Source organism: Eptatretus burgeri, chromosome 2 (assembly GCF_056783735.1).
Source record: "Eptatretus burgeri isolate ZD-2024b chromosome 2, Ebu_testis_v1, whole genome shotgun sequence".
Taxonomy (NCBI): domain Eukaryota; kingdom Metazoa; phylum Chordata; class Myxini; order Myxiniformes; family Myxinidae; genus Eptatretus; species Eptatretus burgeri.
In genome coordinates, this window is record NC_140962.1 from 28,898,350 (window position 1) to 28,919,418 (window position 21,069).

At 40.1% G+C, this 21,069-nt stretch overlaps 1 protein-coding gene across 5 annotated transcripts in view; it reads left to right on the top strand.

Moving 5' to 3' along the window:
* The window catches only part of LOC147031690 (protein turtle homolog A-like), a 185,256-nt gene extending 164,840 nt beyond the window's left edge, over positions 1–20,416 (top strand). For all 5 annotated transcript variants that reach the window (XM_085852008.1, XM_085852002.1, XM_085852016.1 and 2 more), the window contains 2 exons: positions 18,730–18,974; positions 19,504–20,416. In XM_085852008.1, coding sequence (XP_085708134.1) covers positions 18,730–18,974; positions 19,504–19,856 — 598 coding nt within the window. In that variant the 3' untranslated portion in view covers positions 19,857–20,416. The remainder of the gene's footprint in view (positions 1–18,729; positions 18,975–19,503) is intronic.
* Positions 20,417–21,069: the final 653 nt, after the last annotated feature.

A 21,069-nucleotide genomic window follows, 5' to 3' on the forward strand; every position in this document is an offset into this window, starting at 1 on the left:
CGTGCGAGGGTCCAGCGCAAGTGAACATTGGCCCAGTTCAGTCGGGTCTGACGCCGGACTGCAGTGAGGTCGAGTCCCCGGTGTGGTCGGCGGGCTCGGAGGTTGGCCTCCCTCAAGCGGTTATGCACCGTCTGGGCTGAAATGCGCCTGTTATGCAGCCCGACAGTCTCATCGGCAGTCCTCGTGGCCGGTCAGAATCGATCCCGGAGATGTTGCAGCCTCATGTGACGATCCTGACCGGCGGTGGTCACACGTGGTCGCCGGGCATGTGGGCGGTTCACGGTGCTTCCAGTCTCTCTGAGGCGCGTTCTCAGGCGGCTAATGGTGGAGTGGTGGACATTGAAGTGTGCTGCAACGGCCCGTACTGACGTCCCAGCATTCAGCATGCCAATGGCGCGCTCCCTCAAGATTTGTGACATCTGTGGCATGTTGACATTTGGCACCAGTCCACATTTTGGGGAGGCCTTTTATAGGGCAAGCTATAGGGAGTGTTTGTGTCCTGGTCACGCTCACTGACCATCACTCTGTCAAGCCCCATGGTGCTCATGGGAAGGATTACTCAACGTGTGAGTCCACACACTCAGAGTGGTCAATTTCAATGGGAACATCTGTCTTGAGCAAAACAAAGGAACCATTGCTCAAACATATCATCGGTTTGACTATTTTCCCATAATGGCAATCTTGACTTAGATATTTAGGTTGGTGCGTTTATATTTTTGTTCAGTATATATATATATATATATATATATATATATATATATATATATATATATATATATATATATATATATATATATATATATATATATATATATATATATATATATATATATATTAAAGCCTGGTGTTGGCGCAGTGGTTAGGGCAGCGGCTTGGGATCCAAAAGGTCCTGAGTTCAAGCCCCGTTGGGCCACTGAATTAATACACCAGGGGGTCGACTCAGCCTGTCATCCTTCCGAGGTCGGCAAAATAAGTACCAGTATACTGGGCCGGTGTATACCCCGGTTAAAATAGGTGTACCATATCCCTGTGTCGTAAGAGGCGACCAGGGTTGCGTCAGGAAGGGCATCCGGCGTAAAACATGTGCCAAATCACGATGCGGATCATACGGATGATCCGCTGTGGCGACCCCGAACGGGAGCAGCCGAAAGAAGAAGAAGAAGAAGATATAGTGTTGTGGTTGACGAAATTCGCAAACCACCATTCAGGTCCCTTAGCTGAGATATCTCGGTAAGTATATGTGTAGTTAGGCCCAAACCCGTTGTTTAGAGGGAATAAATGTCATTCATGCGGGCTGCGACCCTTCTAGATAGCCGTTTTTCTTTTACTATCTTTATTTTGGACCAGCCGCCATTACTACCACCACCAACCACGTCTCAACAGCCATCACACAACAACCACCAACCGCAACGCCGCTTCACAACAACAGCCACGACCTTTACCGTCACAACTCGCCCTCGCAACCATCGCATCACCGTCATTCCCACGCCACTTGTGGGCACCGATACTGGACTCGTGCAGGGCGCGCACCGAGCAGGGGTGCAAAAGCGCCGGCCTTTCCGAAGAAAACGGATCAAAAACGACTCACGCCCACTTCTGTTCCGTCCTATCGGTGAGCGTGGGGCGATTTGGCCCCGCCTCCATGTACGTTGGAGTGTGGTCGCTATATGCAAATTCATGGATCAAAAAGCATTCACGCCCACTTTTCCTCGGTCCAATGGGGAGCCAGTTAGAGGTGAAGGGTCGGAGGTAAAGGGTCGAAGGTGAAGGAGCGAGGCCACGGGGGATATAAACGACCGCGTTCGTCAGTTGGCGTTGGCAGTCGGTGGAGCTGGGAAGAAGTGGTAGTAGTCAGAGTGAAGAGGACGGAGCTGTGGAGAGGTGGCGGCGGCGAAGGCGGTCGAGGGGGTGCTCGTGTCGGAGTCGGGGAGCTGCGGAGGGAGAGGCCGGCAGCGCGACCGAGGTCGTGGTGGAGACGCTCGTCGCGGGACCCGAGACAGGGAGATATCCTCCATCCCCCGAGCATCAACAACCCCCTCCTGTTTCCCCCCGCGCTGAGATAGTGCGAGAAGGGGGCCCCGTCCCCACCCCATACCAGGCAGTCCCAGCGAGGCCCGCGGAGTCGGGGCGCCAGTGCCATTTCGCGGCTCATCACCAGACGGGTAGGCCCGACGCGGTCTCGGGCCCCAGGCCCGCCTCATCCTTGAGGGTGGTCCTTTTCTTTTGCTTTGGGTATATGTGTTGTCGGCGCCGTCTGTGAAGTAAAACTGCATAAGTGTTGCCGTGTGCTCGCGTAGTCGGTAATAGATATGCATTGTGTTTCTCTTTTATATTTGCTTTTTGTGTATTATTGTGTTTCTTCTTCTTTTACATTTGCTTTTGGTGTAATTGTATATGTGTGCTTTCCGTTCATCGTGAAATAAATGTGCTTTATGTTGAACTGTTTTTCCGTTTCGCTTCATCTTTTCCTTTATTGAATCTCCATCTTACTTCACGTAAAGGGTTGGTCGTGGGCTAAAACGCCCGATAATTAATCGAACCGTCGAGGCCGACGATAACACCGCTCGGTTATCCCGATAGTACGGAACGGGTCGCTTAAAGTGGCCCGTGTCCGAAGTCGACCTGCGGCGAGGTGCGATCGCCCGGTCTACCCTCCGTGTGGGTACTTAGGTATGTCGAATTTGGCGAGCAACCCTATCCCACGCGGGGGCCGATTGGCACGATCGTGGTGAGGCCGAAAGGTCCACCCGTGACTAGTTCCCGGCGTTAGTCCGAGAGGGTCACGACGGGATTGTCCGTCCGGTGGGCGACGTGCCGCGATTCGAGTTACGTGGCCGTTCGCACGCCGGCGGGCGCGAATCCGCAACAATATATATGTATATATATATATATATATATATATATATATATATATATATATATATATATATATATATATATATATATATATATATATTGTTGCAGGCCAGGAGTCGGGTGAGAAGACCACCAGGGGGGAAGCTATCTCAGGTTCCCACCAGACTCTCCAGAATTGCAGGTGTCGCACACGGATAATTCCGTGACGCGGCGGGTCGCTAACCGACCGTGGATGCCAATAATTCAACCACGTGACCGAGGGTCCTCTGTCTAGATGATCCGGTTACCTACAAAATAATTACGTGATCTAATTACCGGGGGACACGCCCTCGGTATGCCTTTTCCAAACCGGATTACTTCACCGGATCAGATGCAGCTGAGCGACACTGCCAAGGACGTACTGGCTAAAAGGAACGGATCGCTCGGAATGAAGTCCCGGCTAGGTTAGGATACGGACCATTCTGGATCAATGAAAAAAAGACAAAAACAAGCTGGGAACATTTCTACAACGGATTTATGACAGGCAGGCAAGGAAAGATATGTGGCACAGTGAATGGAGTTTATTGTTGTATGTATGCAGGGATAGGAAGAAAAGTGTGGTGCGACAATAACACAAGCAACTTACAAAAGCAGACACAGAGCAGAGTTATCCTGATATAATTCTTGTATACTCTTAACTTAAACGAGGACAGGTCCCATGACACACACACACACACACACACACACACACACACACACACACACACACACACACACACACACACACACACACACACACACACACACACACACACACACTTCCCGATGAAGAGTAGTTCATGAGAAGAAAAAGGAGAGGAGATGAGGCTTACGGTCTCTCAATACCTTGCACGATTGCCCGACCAAGCCACTAGTACGTTTTGGGGGGATGCTCCGCTGGGCGATACCACCCTGACAGCTGGCGTGTCGTCTCCCGCTTTATGGCACTTTGAGCAGCTAAGCGTTGATCCAGAGAATGGGGCGCTACTGACAGACGTGAAGGACGGACCTTGGGTGGAGTCAGAAGCCAGTGGGTTGAGGAAGGCGGAGTCTGAAGCAGTGGGTGGAGTCTGGAGCAGTGGGCGGATTGGCAGACAGGATGAGATACGTGGATGGATGGGTGGAGTCAGCGGCAAGGCAATGAAGAAGGCGGAGTAAGCAGTCAAGTTGGTGATGAAGGCGGAGTAAGCAGACGAGTTGGTGACGAAGGCGGAATCAGCAGACAAGTAACCCTGAGCACGAAAGACGACGACGACAGCCCCGCGACCCGTCCTTTTATAGACCCTGTGGTGCGGGCAGGGGTGACGACCCATAGCGATGTGTTATCATCCGAATCGGGCGCGCTGGTTGGGCCGTGGCCAGCACATGGCCCAGCCGTGATGGCCGGAAGCGGCTCCACTTTACTTCCGGCCAGATGGTTTCAAGCTGCGGAATCGTCTCGCTCCGAGCACCGTGACACGAATCGCCCTGCACCGAACTCCCGGGCCATCCATGACGACCGGCGGTCAATGTGCTGCCGGTCTGTAAGCCATGTGGCCCGAGCCATACAGCGCGCCTCTGCCTGGCAGCAATCTCGCCGGGCGGAGAGGCGAGAGGACATTCGCCGTCCGCGGGAGACACCCGCGGCCACGGCAGTCAGCGAAATTCACGTAGGTGAATTCTGATGGATATAATTTCTCCATTAAAAGAAATCATGTGATTATCTTGGTCGGGTATCCTAAACTTCACTCTGTATATGGTTTTTCCTGACACAGGTAGATAAACCAGATTTTGGGGTTCCATATGGAATTTATAACCAATTGGGGTGGAGTATGCACTGAATGCAATATTGTATTTGTTCTTATTCCATCATTATAAGCACAATCAATCAATTAAAAATGTGAATTAATACCGAATTTATTCCTGAGGATATTTGAATGACATTATCACTGTAAAATGTCTCATTAGTTTCAATCTTTTTTGAGGAGAAACCCAATAACTCTCGAAATGAATTATCAATTGTGAAATCAACTTTGTAGTTATTTTTAAGTTTAATCGTTGATTTTGAAGTATGTTTTTGAATATCTATAACAATATTTTTTGGTTCATCGCCCTGTTCTTTCATAAGGCGAGCAATTTCAGAAGATATTTGAGAAATGTCATATGCTCCAGGTGAAACCGTTATCATTTTGTATTCACTTCCCGGATTATAACTAAACTTGTCATTATTCTCGGTGATATTAAACAAGGTATTATAAGTTTCCATAGACAATAAAGATGCCTCATATTCTTTTGTTGCATCAAGTTGTAGTGGGTATGGAAATGAAGATGTGTTGTTGCTTGGTGTGAAATTAAAACTAAGGATTGTGCTTCTCATCTTATTTAATATGGGATAAAATGTCTTTGTATTGACATTTATTTATTATTTTCATGTTCATCAACTGGTCTAAAATGGCTGATGCTACATTAAAACAATTATTTCCAGCCTTCTTACTACCTTACAGCAATAACAGTCTTTTAACTAATTGTGATGGGTCATTTGGAAGAAAACTAACACCTGAATCAAGGCTACTTAAAGCCTGAATAATGTGTTTCTCCTCATTCTTCCTACTTTTACCAGATAGACTAACCCTATAATTAAGAGAGTCCAGCAGATCAATATATACTCTATCATCATTATTTTTCACGTCCAGTGGTTTATCAAAATACTTTGATTCATCCCTCACAGTTGAACCTTGTTTTCCATCTTTTGTTAGAAGAAACATTAATCTCGGAGTTAGTTTAACAGGGGGTTGAGGAGAACTCAAGAACCTTAATTCATCATTAAATATTGTTGCGGATCCGGGGTGGCGGGATTCTCATCCGATCCTTGGCGCCACCCTCACCACCACTGTCTCCGGGGTTTATAACGCCAGCCGGCTCGACACAGGCCTCGGGTCACGCGTCTTCAATTGCGATACCAACGTAATCCTGAACTTTACCAGTTGGGGAAATAGAACCTCGGTTACAGACTGGTTTTGTCAGATGCCGAGCGTTTTCTACCAGTCTGTAACCGTTTTGGTTTTATATGCCAATCGAACCGATCGTTCCTTGATGCGACACGAATTAATCCATAGCGGCAACTTCATACGAACCAACCAGATTTATTGGGGAACATCAGGGAACACGACACAAGCAAACCATTCACGACAATGTTTTTAACAATCTTCAACCCATTCTTAACTAGGGAACTACGGACGACAGGTTTTGAGGGGGTCGCTACCGAGATATGCCTTATACAACGTGCAGACAAGACAGACAGACAGCATGCATGCAGACAATACAGAGTACTTGGTGATGTTTCATGGATGAGAGTACAGTGTCAAAAGCACGAATGTCGCTCGCAACAAGCGGATGTCCACGGATTCGAGCCCCGGGCTCGAACGCGCCGCGTGGCAAGATGTTTTATCCGAAGTTCAGGTTTAATTTCAAGATAATCCATTATTTTATTTATACAATATCTTGTGTTGATATTTCCCTGAAAATGACAATCGTTAATAATATAAATCATCAATCCATGAAACATGGTCGTCATTTGTTCAGTCTCTTCTCTTGTCAGAAAAGGTGTATTTTCACCCTCATACTTTACATTCATTTCTCGAATCAATCTTGTAAAGTAATTCATTTTTGATGTAAATCTCAAAGAATTATATTCCTTTTTATATTTTTTATTCTCATTACTAAGAAGATAATATAATCACAGAACATACAATGTTTATAGGATTTTGACTGTGTTCAATCCCCGTCTTACACACGCAGGACAATTCTCAAATTTGTCATGTGGAGAATCAGGAAATTCAAGAGGCTCAAAATCTAGTAAGCTATTCATATTTATAAAGTAAAACTTTACTTAAAATAAAATTTATCTTCGGTATCATCTTCGGTACTTTCATTGGTGCTTTCACAATCATCGATAAAACTACTTTCATAAGTATCGTTTTCACACAAACTATTGGTATCATAACTGTCTTTTGTTCCAACAGATATACCATCATCACTCTCATAATCTTCAAAATCTTTAGTTAAATAATGACTCATATTAAATTATTTGAAAAAACATTACCATCAAAATCTATATACTTTTTTCATGAACAGATTCAACTACTACATTCTTATATTAAAGCTAATTTTAAAATGATCCTTTAACTACTATCTAACGAAATGTCATTTCACCTGATATATTAACATCCTTTATTTCATCAGGATTTACATCTTTAGGGTTGTTGAAAAATATACAAATTTATCCTTGCAGATTACAGATGGTTTTATCTTTTCTTTCTGAAGCTTCATCCATAAGGTTTTTCTTTTTTGATACTTTTTCTTGTTTCATTGCTTTTTCTAGTTTTGAATATATTACCAGAAGGAGAGGAGAAACTTTTGTTAGAGGTACTTAATTGATGTTCTTCCAGAGATACTAAAAGGCATTCCACTGAAAGAAATTGAAGAACTCATATTATTCACCAGAATTGTTTTTATCCAATAGTTGTTATATTTATCTTTATTCAATTTTACATCCTTGACATATTTCTCAGTATATTTTACAAATGAAGAGATTGATTGAAACTTGTCTTTTGTGTCTTGATACATTGTATTTATTAAGTGAAAAAGTTGGAGGATAAAATGGTTTTAAGCACAGATTCACCGTTAAATTAAACGGAATTTTCATCATGAAAATTTTATTTTCAGCAAAGTTTTGTTATAGAAGTATGGTGAATACAACGTACTACGATGTTTGTAATCATGAATATAAATGTTATAAAAAACACCTTCAAACCAACAAACACACATTCAATCTTTTCAGAAAAATATCTCCACTTAACCAAGAAACAAAACATTGTGATCGATGTGATAATGATATTCTTTAAAAAAAAATTATAATAAAAACCTTCAATCACGCAAACACAAGAACAATGAAGAAAGGGAAGGTGCCACTAAATTCTCCATTGAAAACACTGATGGGGGCATTTAAAGGACATATAAAAATATGATTGTTTCACTTTCATGACCCTGGACCATTTTCAATCATGGAAGCTGTTGATGTGGTTAAACAAAGTATTGAAACTATAATTAAAAACACATTAAGTGAAACGAAAACTTTTAAGTTTTATATGGGAGTAAAATTGAATATGGTAAGAGAAGGTGATGAAACTACTCCCTGTATGATGACAAACCCTCACTTTATCTCATCTTTTCAAGATTTTGTAAGATGTGATGTTTACGATGAACTCCAGAGACAAGAACAAGATGTTGATAACACTGTAGTAGGTAGTGGATTTGCTATTACAAAAAGAATCTTTTTAGACATAGACATCTTAAAATCAGATTCTCTTCAAGCTTCTTCTCATATTGATTTACCAAAAGAGATAAAACTTAAGAAAGTGGTTGTTATTATTCAAAACAAAGATAATAAATGCTTTCTTTGGTCTGTTCTTTCTCACTTACATCCTCCACAATGGAAACCTGAAAGCGTTGAACATTATAAGAAATACGAGAATACATTAAATGTTAAAGATTTAAAGTTTCCATTGTCATTCAGAGATATTCCTAAATTTGAGAAAATGGATAATCTATCTGTTAATGTATATGGATTAATGGATACAAACAAAGTTCAGATATTAAAAATTTCAAACAACTATAAAATTGATGAAACACATATTGACCTTCTCAACTTTACTTCAAAGGAAAAATCACATTATGCTTTCATCAAATATGTAGCAAGATTAACCAAATCACAACTATACAGGAGAAAATGTAAAACGTATCTTTGTAAGAGATGTCTCAACTTCTTTCACGCAAAAGAACGATTAAATCAACATTCGAAATATTGTAGTAATCATAAATCAACCATAATCAATTTACCAAAAGCAGCTTCAAACATATTATACAAAGATTTTAACAAATCTATAAAACATCCGTTTGTGATATATGCTGATTTTGAAAGTATCCTTGAAAAGATAGATACTGTTTCTCCAAATCCAAATAAATCATACACAAATAAATATCAAAAACATACTCCTTGTGGTTTCTGTTATTATATCAAATCATCTGTTGTTGATGAATACAAGTTAGAACTTTCTAGAGGAGAAGATGCCTCAGAGGAGTTTGCAAGACAATTGGAAAAATACTGTATAAGACTAAGAGAAATAATGGTTAAAACCTATAAACCAATGTCATTAACAAAGGGAGAGAAAAAGGAATTTATAAAGAACAGTATCTGTCATATTTGTGAGCAGAAAATTGAGGGAGAGGTCAAAGTTAAGGATCATTGTCATGTTACTGGAAAATATAGAGGTCCAGCTCATTCCCGTTGTAATCTTAATTACAAGCCCCCAAACTTTATTCCTGTCTTTCTTCACAACAACACTCACTATGACACACATCTATTTATCAATGAACTTTCAAAGATATCTGGAGATATTTCTGCCATTCCTAACACAGATAAAAAATACATCTCATTCACAAAAACAATTCATACATCCCCCATAACCCATATCAGATTTCTTGACACATACAAGTTTATGGAAAGTCCATATTCTAACTTAGCATCAAATATTAAAAACTTACCAAATCGTAAATCACATTTCCCAAATCAAGAAGAGATTGTTCTCTTCTCACAAAAGGGAATATATCCGTATGACTACATGGATTCATTTGAGAAGTTTAAAGAAACACAACTTCCTTCAAGGGAAAGTTTCTATGGCAAGTTGAATAAAACTCAGATTTCCGATAGAGATTATGCACAAGCTAAAATGGTTTGGGAGAAGTTTAATATGAAGAATCTTGGAGAATATCATGATTTGTCTCTTAAAACTGATGTATTGTTATTGGCTGATGTGTTTGAAACTTTTAGAAGTCTGTCATCATAAAAATTCTTCTGGATTAGACCCCGCTCACGATGACACAGCCCCAGGTTTGGCTTGGAGTGCTATGTTAAAAATGACAAAACAGAATTTGGAATTAATCAGTGATATAGATATGCTTTTAATGATAGAGAAGGCTAAAAGAGGAGGAATATCTCAAGTATGTTCCAAGAGATATGCTAAAGCAAATAACAAATATCTTCCTGATTATAATAAGAATGAGGACAACTCTTACCTGATGTATTATGATGCAAACAATTTGTATGGGTGAGCTATGTCTCAATCTTTACCTTATGGAAAACTTAAATGAGTTAAAGAAAAACATTATGAAAAAGTTTTACAAGACATTGTTGTCTCCTCTCAAAAAGAATTGGATGAAGCTGAAGTTGGTTATTATTTTGAGGTTGATTTAAAATATCCAGAAGAACTTCATCACAAACATAAAGACCTACCTTATGCCCCTGATAAAGAAAGTCCAAAAAAGAATGGTTAAGTGATTACCAACAGTCATTTAATATAAAAGGTAAATCTCCAGAAAAACTACTTACTTCATTAAATGATAAAGAAAGTTATGTTTTGCTTCAAAGGAACTTAGGACAATATTTATCTGCTGGGTTGAGAATGAGAAAAATTCATAGGATTTTGAAATTTAAACAGTCATTGGTTAAATAAGTATATTGATTTTAATACAAAAAGGAGAACAGAAGCAAAAACAGATTTTGAGAAGTACTTTTATAAATTAATGAATAATGCTGTATTTGGAAAGACTATGGAAAATGTTAGGAATCGACAAAACAAAAGACTTGCTACATCTTGGAAACAGGCTTCAAAGTTAATTAATAGACAAAGTTATGAGTGAGCGGAGGTGTTTTCAGAGAACTTTTGTGCTATTCATTTGAAAAAAGAGAGTATTTAAATGCATAAACCTATTTATATAGGAACATCAAATCTTGACTTGTCAAAGTCGTTAATGTATGACTATTACTATAATAATTTAAAATCAAAGTATAAGGATAATGTGTCATTGTTATATATGGATACAGATGGTTTTATATTGGAAATTAAGACAAGTGATGTATATGAGGATATGTTTGATAATATTGATATATATATATATATATATATATATATATATATATATATATATATATATATATATATGACACAAGTAATTATAAGTCAGGTGATGTGTTGTTTTCATCAAATAATAAAAAGGTTATTGGTAAGTTTAAAGATGAATTGGGTGGGAAGGTCATGAGTGAATTTATAGGATTGAGATCAAAGTCTTATGCTTTCACGTATATTGATAATAATAACATTGAAAGGTGTGATAAGAAGCTAAAGGGAATAAAGGAAAATATAATCAAGGAAACAATAAACTTTAAACATTATTACAACTGTTTAATCTTAAAGAAGGAAGAGTACAGAAAAATGAATACAACAAGAAGTTATAAACATCAATTATATACAGAAGAGATAAATAAGAAAGCATTGGGAGCTTTTGATGATAAAAGATATATTTTAGAGGTTTTAGAGGTTTCTAGGCAGCTCCAAGAGAAGGAGTTTATGATTCTAATAGTCCAAGAGCATTAGGGTTTAACCTGGACATTTTTGGTAACAAGCTGATTTTTTCAGGAAAGGTCCAGGAATGTTTGTGAAATAACATACTAAAAGTCCTCATGAATCCTCCTTGAGCGTTTTCCGCAATCCAAGATGGCGTCCAAAATGGCCGCCATTTCATGTTTTTCTCTTAACTTTGCAAGTAGGTTTCCCCAAAACGCACTTTAGATGTCTAAATATATGTTTTGAAGTACAAGGAACTCAATAGAATACATTATAAGAGATGTAGAAGCACACAAGTGCCAATGCCATCACATGATTGCCATCACATGATTCTGCAATTTCTATAACACATCACAATCACAGTACTCTATAGCATGTTTACATATTGATACCTGTGAAGTTAAATTACGGATGAATCAACTCATTGTGGGGTGCCAGAATGTCTGGTAGGAATTGTATTGGGCAGAGAAAATCTCGCAAGGAAACCCGAGAGGAAAATGATGATGATAGTGGCTACTCCACAGAAATTCACTGCCATGTAATATGTGACTTGAAGACTAACTTATTTTGTTATCCCTAGATGTGCACTGCACTTGTACTGTCACAGCCTGGTAATATATTTTATCTCCTATGACAACCAGGGATGACATCTCATAGCACTTTGTATCCAATGGAAAAGGCACTTTAAAATGTCTGCTATTATTAATAATGAATGTATACTAGCATATCACAATATAGGAATGACATGACACACACAAAAAAGGAACCTTTTATACAAATACAGCATACATGTACCAATAGGAAGGAGTGTCATACACTCTCTGATTTCTATCATACTATAATTCTTTTCATCTGCATGAAACAAATAAAATGATTCAATACAATGTTTTAGGTGTAACGATAGACTACTCCACAGAAATTCCCTGTCAAGTGATATTACACAGTACTGTGTAGTACATGCATGAAGACACAAATTTTGATCATGCATTTAGTCTGGGTACCAAAAATAATAGTTTTACTTCCTTAATGATAACGGAATGTTTCAAATAGAACTCACCTCATGGTAGACATCAACTGCATCTTGTTGGTAAAAAAGGTTAGCACCAAGTTTTCAATTTCCGAGCTTTAGGTGACGAAAATGGACCATATGGCAAATTTATGTCGCCCTGTCTGTTTAGCATCAAACTGATGGTACAATGTTTCCCTCATAATGTCATAAGCGATTAAGGGCACACTTCTAGACTTTAACATTCAAATTGATTTTAATACTGTATGCACAGCAACCACATTTATAATTGAAATGTTTGTTGAATATTTTCAGGATGAAATATCACAGTTAATTAATTAATGATAAATATTTAAACAATTTTGAGATAAAATTGTTAATGACGGCCATTTTGGACACCATTTTGGATTTTTGGAAGAGCTCAAGCAGTTTTATTGGTACTTGCGTGCTTCAACATCTCTTAAAATGTATTCTATCGAGTTCCTTATACTTCAAAACATATATTTAGACATTTAAAGTGTGTTTTGGGGAAACCTACTTGCAAAGTTATGACAAAAAACAGTAAATATGGCGGCCATTTTGGACGCCATTTTGGATTTTTGGAAGAGCTCAAGCGGTCTTATTGGTACTTGCGTGCTTCAATATCTCTTAAGATGTATTCTAATAAGTTCCTCATACTTCAAAACATATGTTTAGACATTTAAAGTGTGTTTTGGGGAAACCTACTTGCAAATATATGAGAAAAACATGAAATGGAGGCCATTTTGGACGCCATTTTGGACTTTTGGAAGAACTCAAGAGGTCTTATTGGTACTTGCGTGCTTCAGCATCTCTTAAGATGTATTCTAATGAGTTCCTCATACTTCAAAACATATATGTAGACATTTAAAGTGTGTTTTGAGGAAACCTGCTTGCAAAGTTATGAGAAAAACAGAAGAGGCGGCCATTTTGGACGCCATCTTGGATTGCGGAAAATGCTCAAGGAGGATTTATGAGGACTTTTAGTATGTTATTCTAGACATATTCCTGGACCTATCCTGAAAAAATCAGCTTGTTACCAAAAATGTCCAGGTTAGGGCCTATTTTGACCTAATGCTCTTGGACTATAAATCAAAAACAAAAGCTAAAGGAGGAACTTGTATACCGATGTCAAAAACAAACAGATTGCCATATTTTTGTAACTGCTGCCACATTACTCGCCTTTAACAATGAAGCCAATTCAAATTATCATCATGTTAAGTTAGCATCTTTCCCTTTTGATACATTGATTCAATTAGGTTCGTAATGATTGGGGGAATAGACTGCCAGAGAAAGCGTTTTTATATCTGATTTCGGTGAAATTCCCACACTGACGAAAAACTTTGTTTGGTGATCCACTGCAGGCAGGCCATTGTCTTTGGTGATGTGACCCTCCATGAATGGGAGTGAGGCTCTACTGGCTGACCTTTGTTACCTCCGCCACTAAAGGTGGATGGAGGTCATGTTTTCAACACTGTCTGTCTGCTTGCTTGTCTGTCTGTGAACAGGATATTTCAAAAAGTTGTGGACGGATTCAGATAAAATTTATTTGGAAAGGTTGAGTGTGTAACAAGGACAAAATCATTAGATTTTTAATGAAGATCCAGATCCAGATATGAGAATTTTTTCGGTGATTCTTCACCATTGAGAGATAGGGTCAAAAACGTTATGTAGTATGACATCCCAAAACGTTGTAGATGGACTTGGAAGAAACCTGGTGGACAAGTTTGGTGTGTGTGACAAGGAAGAATTGATCGATTTTGGTGAAGATCTGCATCTGGATCTGATAATTTTTACAAGTGACTCTTCACCATTGAGTGATATGGTTAAAACCGATACATAGGACAATATTTCAAAAAGTTGTGGACGAGTTATGACAAAGTCGGTGGCTGAGTTGGTTAGGTGACAAGAACAAGCCAATTAGAATTTGGTTCAGGTCCTGATCCAGATCCAGCCTATCAGGGGGATACAAAACGTAAACTGCTTAGCCTGGTGGAGGTGTGCGCTCTGCCAAGTGACATTCTAGTTTGTTGATATTTTTGTTAACGCACATTTCCGGACAGTTTTGTGGCGTTTTTTTCCCCTGAAATTCTGCTTTTGAGTTGCATCATTTTTCAAAATATTAACTTTCTAACCCACCTCGAAAGTAATAAACATTTATATGAGTGAGTCAATCAGTGATTGGGTTAGTGATCGTGAGTGGTTTGACAGAGTCTTAAATATTACGAGTAGGGTGGGCTTGCAGACAGACAGTAGATTATAGGGTGCATCCCACTTGCAGACATGATAAATATAAATTATTTGATGAAGTGTATTGTGCTTGCTTTATGCTGCAAAATGACTGATCAGAATGAGATCATTATTTAACAGTTTAAGTGTATAGGAATTTTTGATGTAAAAAGGTCAAAAGTCATAAAACAAAACTATTGTTTGCATTCTAATGCATTGCTCGGCAATGCTAAGGGACGGAGTTTATTATTCGAAGTCAAAAGCAAACGTCAATTCGTGGAAGTTATCAACCAAAGTCAAAAACAAACAGAGATTGTCATATTCATGTCGTTGTTCCCACATTGTTCGTCATCAACAATGGAGCCAATTCAAGTTATCAGCATGTTAAAGCATGAGTCACATTTGCTCTGCGGCTAGGATATGGCGGCCATACCCCCCCCTGAATTTACAGAAACGTGCGGCAGCCGCAGAGTTTCTGAGGTGGCCTTAGGGTGGCCCTACGCCGTATGGCTATCTTCTACAGGCCGTAGGGGTCTCCGTGGAATTATACCGCGGATTTATAACTTTTTTCATTTCTAGGTTGGCCGTAGCAATTCGACAAGCCGTAGCCATGACGTAGATGTGTTCCACGTCGACCGTACGTAGGGCGTACAGTGGGCTTGTGTTATTCGTGCAGCTGCCGTAGGCTCTTATCAATGAAAAATGAAATTTGCCAACCCCCCAAAAATTACGGCGGCCGCACTATTTCCACGTTCGCCTTAGGGCCCCCCTGCGGTCGCCTTGCGGGCACCTTGAGGCGACCTTGCGTCTGCCTTGAAAATTCTATTGCCGCCGCAGGGAGGCCCTAAGGTCACCGTGCGACATCAAATCAAAGACCGTAGGGCACCCCCACGTTTTCGGTCTCCACAATTTCTAAATACCTCGTGCGGCTACCCAAAAAATAAAAACATATGTGACTGCTACATTGTGTGACCGTGGAAATACTGCGGCCGCCCTAGAACTGCTAGTGGCTCTAGATTTTTTAGACCTTACAGCCGCCAAGCCAAATGTGACTGAAGCATAAGTTAGCATCTTTCCTTTTTGATATATTGATTGAATTTAGATTCGTAACGATTGGGTAATAGGCCACTAAAGAGAGAGTGATTTTTATGTCTGGTCTGCGTTCAATTCCCGACCTGACAATAAGTGTGATACAGTGCAGTACAAGTCATTTTGCATGCTTTCAATGAATGTAATGAAGAAGGCATGCCTTACTGTGCAGACAAAATGCTGCTGTGAAGCATAAAAAGACCATAACATACAATAGACTGTTAAAACTGTGAATTTTGAGACGGTGATTATCCATTCCCAAACATCCTAAATTCTGTTTCATGTTCTCTCTGAGCCTCTTCCCCTGACTGTTCCAAGTTGGTGGGTCCAAGCAACCTTTGCCCGCTGAGTGTTTCCATCCCCCTCTCTCTCTCAGTAGCATCCCTGGGCGGTGTAATTCGCCACCAGGGTGATGCAAAAATGCAGAGAATAATAAAATGATTATTTCTTTTGACGTTTTGGATAATTCATTTTTGCATTCTCATTTTTATTTCAACAATTTTTTTCATGTGGGATATTGTCTTAGCATTCAACTTGCTGGGACAAAGACATCTTTATATCTGGGTTTTCCAGCAGTGTGAATTGTTCATACAGGGCTTCTGAATACATTGACCAAAACATGTTCTGAATGTTTCTTATAACCTGGGTGCCTGATATAGAGATCTGACTCTATATGTAAACATTCAACACAGTAAACTCTTGTTTCACACTCGTTTGGTTTACGCGGTTTCGACTTTACACACATAATTTTCTGTATAAACTGTTCTGTTTTTACATGGGTCTGGTCTCGCTCTTACGCAGTACTTTTCCCCCGGTATGGGTCAGTATTCATCTTCTTCCGCCGTGGTGTTGTGTGCACTCAGTGGCACTGCTGCAGTGTGAGTGGTAACTGAGATACGTAGAGCGTAGATTACTGTACTGTACCTATCACTCTGTGTTAACATTGAGCTCCATGAAATCGTAATCGATTCCTTTGTTTTTTGGTTTTTATTGCATTTCGCGATTTTTACCCATGGCTGATCCCAAAAGGAAAACTGTTTCTCGTGGTGAACCAAGTGCAAAAAGTCAAAGGAAGTGACGTCTTTGACATAGAAAGTGGAAGTTTTGGATAAACTTGGTCAAGGCTAGAGTGCGGCATCACTGTGCAGACATTATGGCGTTAACGAGTCCAGGATCCACCAAATAAAGAAATGCACAGAAAACATAAGAAATTTACAGCGTGCACGAGGGTGACTTCTGCAAACCACTCCAGTACATGACATGGGAGTTGAGAAGCGATAAAATTGAACCCAAAATCTAACTGCCTTTCTCCCATAGGCCGTTGGTCTTATTTTACGTGTATTTGGTTTTAGCTGAGTTTTCCAGGAATGTAACCCCCGGATTACTGTACTTAATATATGCACTGTAAAACTTACCACTGTATGCCATTTGTAAAAGATAAATGTTTATGACTTCCCACTCCTGTACATCATCCATAAACGAAAAAAAACCCACAGACACTTTTTGATTCATACCTTCATAAATCATAGGAATACCTTATGAGCGATCGTGCATATACAAGATCACGAGACGTGCCATTGTCTTTGGTCACGAGACCCTCCGTGAACATAAGCGATGCAGCACTGGCAGACTTTTGTGGGACTTTAGGGGGTTTTTATTGGAATCCTGGCTTTGAGTTACATCAATATGCAAATTTTCAGCTTTTAGCCGATCTAGAAAGTACTAAACATTCATGAGTGAGGGAGTCAGTCAGTCAGTGAGTAAATGGTTAGAAATATATATGTATATATATATATATATATATATATATATATATATATATATATATATATATATATATATATATATATATATATATGTAAATGATTGACCCCTCCCATGCTCCTCTAGCCAAAGTAGCTGCGTAAAGCAACCCACGAAGACTTACGCAAGGTAAGTGCTAAACGCTGTTTCGAACCCTTCCCAGAGTTCCTCAACAACTATAAAGACGTTCACCAATGATTCGCCAATACGTGATCAAACAGGTCCGGTAGCTGAGGGGAGTGTATAGTATTGGGATTGTTGTGTGTGTACTATGTGTGAACGTTTTTTCGTTTGCAATACCATGCAATATTTTGTCCATCAGAAAACTGTGATGAAGGCAAAATCCTGCATCTTGACCCTGGTCCAATTCCAAAATATCCAGCATTGAAGACAGGGACTACAAACACATTAATACACTTGCACAATAAATAAATCACAAGGCAAACCTTTCAATATTGTTGCAGCTGTCAGACCGTTCCGGTTACTCGGTTCAAATCTGGCGAGTCACGTCAAAGCGACCTTTGAGGTCAGGTGATTCAGTGGCTCGCTCGGATTGCGGCCTTTGATCTCCACTTCCGCGCCCAGTGGCACCCAAGGCTATCCAATCCCACTCTTCCCTCCAGGATTTCAAGTTGGCAATACACTACCATCTCTTGTCATCCCCCATCCCAAGCTGCAATCTTTTCTACCCCCATTAAACCCCCGAACCCAACCCTCTTTTTGTGGGTTATTGTGTTTCCTCCCCTCCTTTCTCTCTCTTCTTTTTCTTTTCATTCGTTCCCTTGCTTGGTTTAGTCAACAGCTTGGTTCCACTGCCATAATGTCCACACGTTGTCTCTTTGCTCTCGTCGGTTCACTCTTCCACTTAGGACCCTAATTTTTTTTTCTCCAAAATATTTATCAAATCAAATGTTAAGCCTTTCAAATGTGTGTTTATATTTTCATAGATTTCTGGAAATGTAATCATCTCTCTTTGCAATCTACTTCGCTCAGTTTTACCTTTTTCATGTTTCTGTAGTGAGAAACACCCAAAGCATTCAAGTCCACAAAGATTCATATCTTAATGTATACTACTTAGAATGCTTTAACAATATCTTCAACTCATTTTTATCCCTTTACAAGATATTCAACATTAAGGTTTCTGCAAAAGGGCAGTAAAAAGTTCATTTTCATGGCCATTGCTCATTTACATAAGATTGTCTTCAGCCAAATCCTAGCAAAATCACATTTGTGTTTCAGTCTTTACTTCCTTTCTTATTTATCTGTCAGGAAGCACAACTTGGAAGAAGGAAGGTGTGCCTGTGAGCGACCAGCAACTGAAGAGTCTTGGAAGAGGCCTGTATTTGTACCTCATGCCACAGAGATTTACAATAGGCCTCGATTTAGGCCTGGCCATACAGAAGCCCATATTAGACCTGATTCTGGACCCGGGCATGAAAATACTTGGGTTGGAGCAGGGCAGAATGTACAAAGACCAAAGTCCACTGACTTTGTGAAAGAGATGGAGAGAGCAGGTAAATGGAAGAATGGGCAGGAATTTGACAATCTAACATCAATATAGTTATCGGCTGTGTGTGTGTGTGTGTGTGTGTGTGTGTGTGTGTGTGTGTGTGTGTGTGTGTGTGTGTGTGTGTGTGTGTGTGTGTGTGTGTGTTCCTGAATAAGGTGATTGAGTTAAGAGCCTACAAGAGCTCAATCATTAGATGTTTTATTAGCACAACAACCTCATTTAACATGTCTCGTTCCAAATAAGTAATTTTTATGTTGTTTTTTTGCCGAAAAGAAGCACGGAAATTCTACTATTGTGGCTTAAAGTTAAACGTCTTATTTTATGTTTACAGTTTGGATTATAATGGTAGATAAATGTCAAGTAATACCTAATTTGGATATTTCATTAACCATCGGTGTGGAGTTCAGTGTGCAAACATCTGCAGACATGGGCCATCATTGCTTTGTATTCTTGTTTGCATTTTGAAATCTTTTTTTTTTGTCGAATTTCTGTGTTTTCATGTTCCCCTTACCTGTCTTGCTTTTTATATCCAGAAATCTGCACACTGTCATCTCCTAAACCTTGCACCTCTCTCGGCAAGCTTGGGGCATTATGGGCATGCCATGACATTACTGATGCACCCCGAGCTTCACTGCCCCCATCGCTTCCTCCCTTCCTACAAGCACATACAAAATGGAAAACAGAACCGGTGGACCATTGCCATGATGACCTGGCACGACGATGTGAAGCTCTGCGTGCTGAGTTTTTGGACTACAGGCGAAGACAAAATTCTGAGATAGCAGGCCAGGTGTCACTGTCTGGCAAATCAAATGACCACGAGTCGAAATCGAAGGATCCAGGTCATGTTGAGATAGACCCGAGGTTTGAGCGTGCCACATTGCTTTAGCACCCGTCCACCCCCATTACAATTTGCTCTTGTGGTGGATTGGTTGGTTTTGATTTGGGGCATCAAATCAGATGAGGTCCACATCCATCGGTCAAACTTTGCTTCAGTTATCCAGAACCATTAATTAAGCAATACTTAGCTGTTGTCTTTTTGTTGTTTATATATTCCCCGGTGCTATGTCGTTGGATTTCCTAACGTGTTTCATTGGCTTGACAGCCCCGGTCCTGAGCTTTCTTCCAGACTTGGCCCAGCCACTGTCTCAGCTTAATTTACATTTGGTTGAACTGCAGCTGTAGCTCCATGTTAATTTGTAAATTTTCTTTTCTTTGGGTGGGCCATTTTATTTATTTATTATCAAAGTGTCAAATAACGGCTGGAAGTCCACCCAAAAGCTCTCCCTATTCTGCCCAGAATGTTGAGTAACTGTGGCAAAGCTTTTGCTCAGCAACAATCTTTGAATTCTCATTGGGTAAATTGTCTGTCCGTTACCATTACGATTGCCAACGATGTTTTTTTGTGTCTGTTTTTCCTCAGGAATAAAACTGAAATCTATTATAGAAGCTGACGTTCAAATCAGTTGTTTTATATAAAACCTTGATTAATTATCCAATCAAGACAATTAAATTATCTAATTTGCAAAGCATTAGAACAAAATATTTTTGTGGGAAAAAGGCCAAGCTGTTTGCATTTAATATAGGAACTAGTTTGCCCTTCTGGAGGAGATACGTTATCTTTAAAAGGGCCTGTTTACATTTCCAATGAGGAGACGGAATACAATGAGGATGAACTTGGCCCCATTTTATTGTAAACTAGCAAAGGTAGCCGGAGTTGGCCGGCAACACTGGGTCGCTCCTCTCATCCCTTCCCCACCCTCATTCTACCCCTACCCCTGCCTTCCCCTCCCTCCAGACTCCCACCGTTGACAGCAATTACAGCTGTGAGACTGTTGGGATGTCTCTACCAACATTGCACACCTTGATTGGGCAATATTTGCCCATTGTTCTGTTAGTTCAAGCTCGGTCAATTTGCGTGGGGAGCGTTGATGGACAGCAATCTTAAAGTCATGCCACACATTTTCGATTGGATTAAGGTCAGGGCTCTGACTGGGCCACTCAAGGACATTTATCTTTTTGTTCCTTCGCCACTCCAGTGTAGCTTTGGCTGTGTGCTTCAGGTCATTGTCACGCTGATGAACTTCCGTCCCAATGTCAGC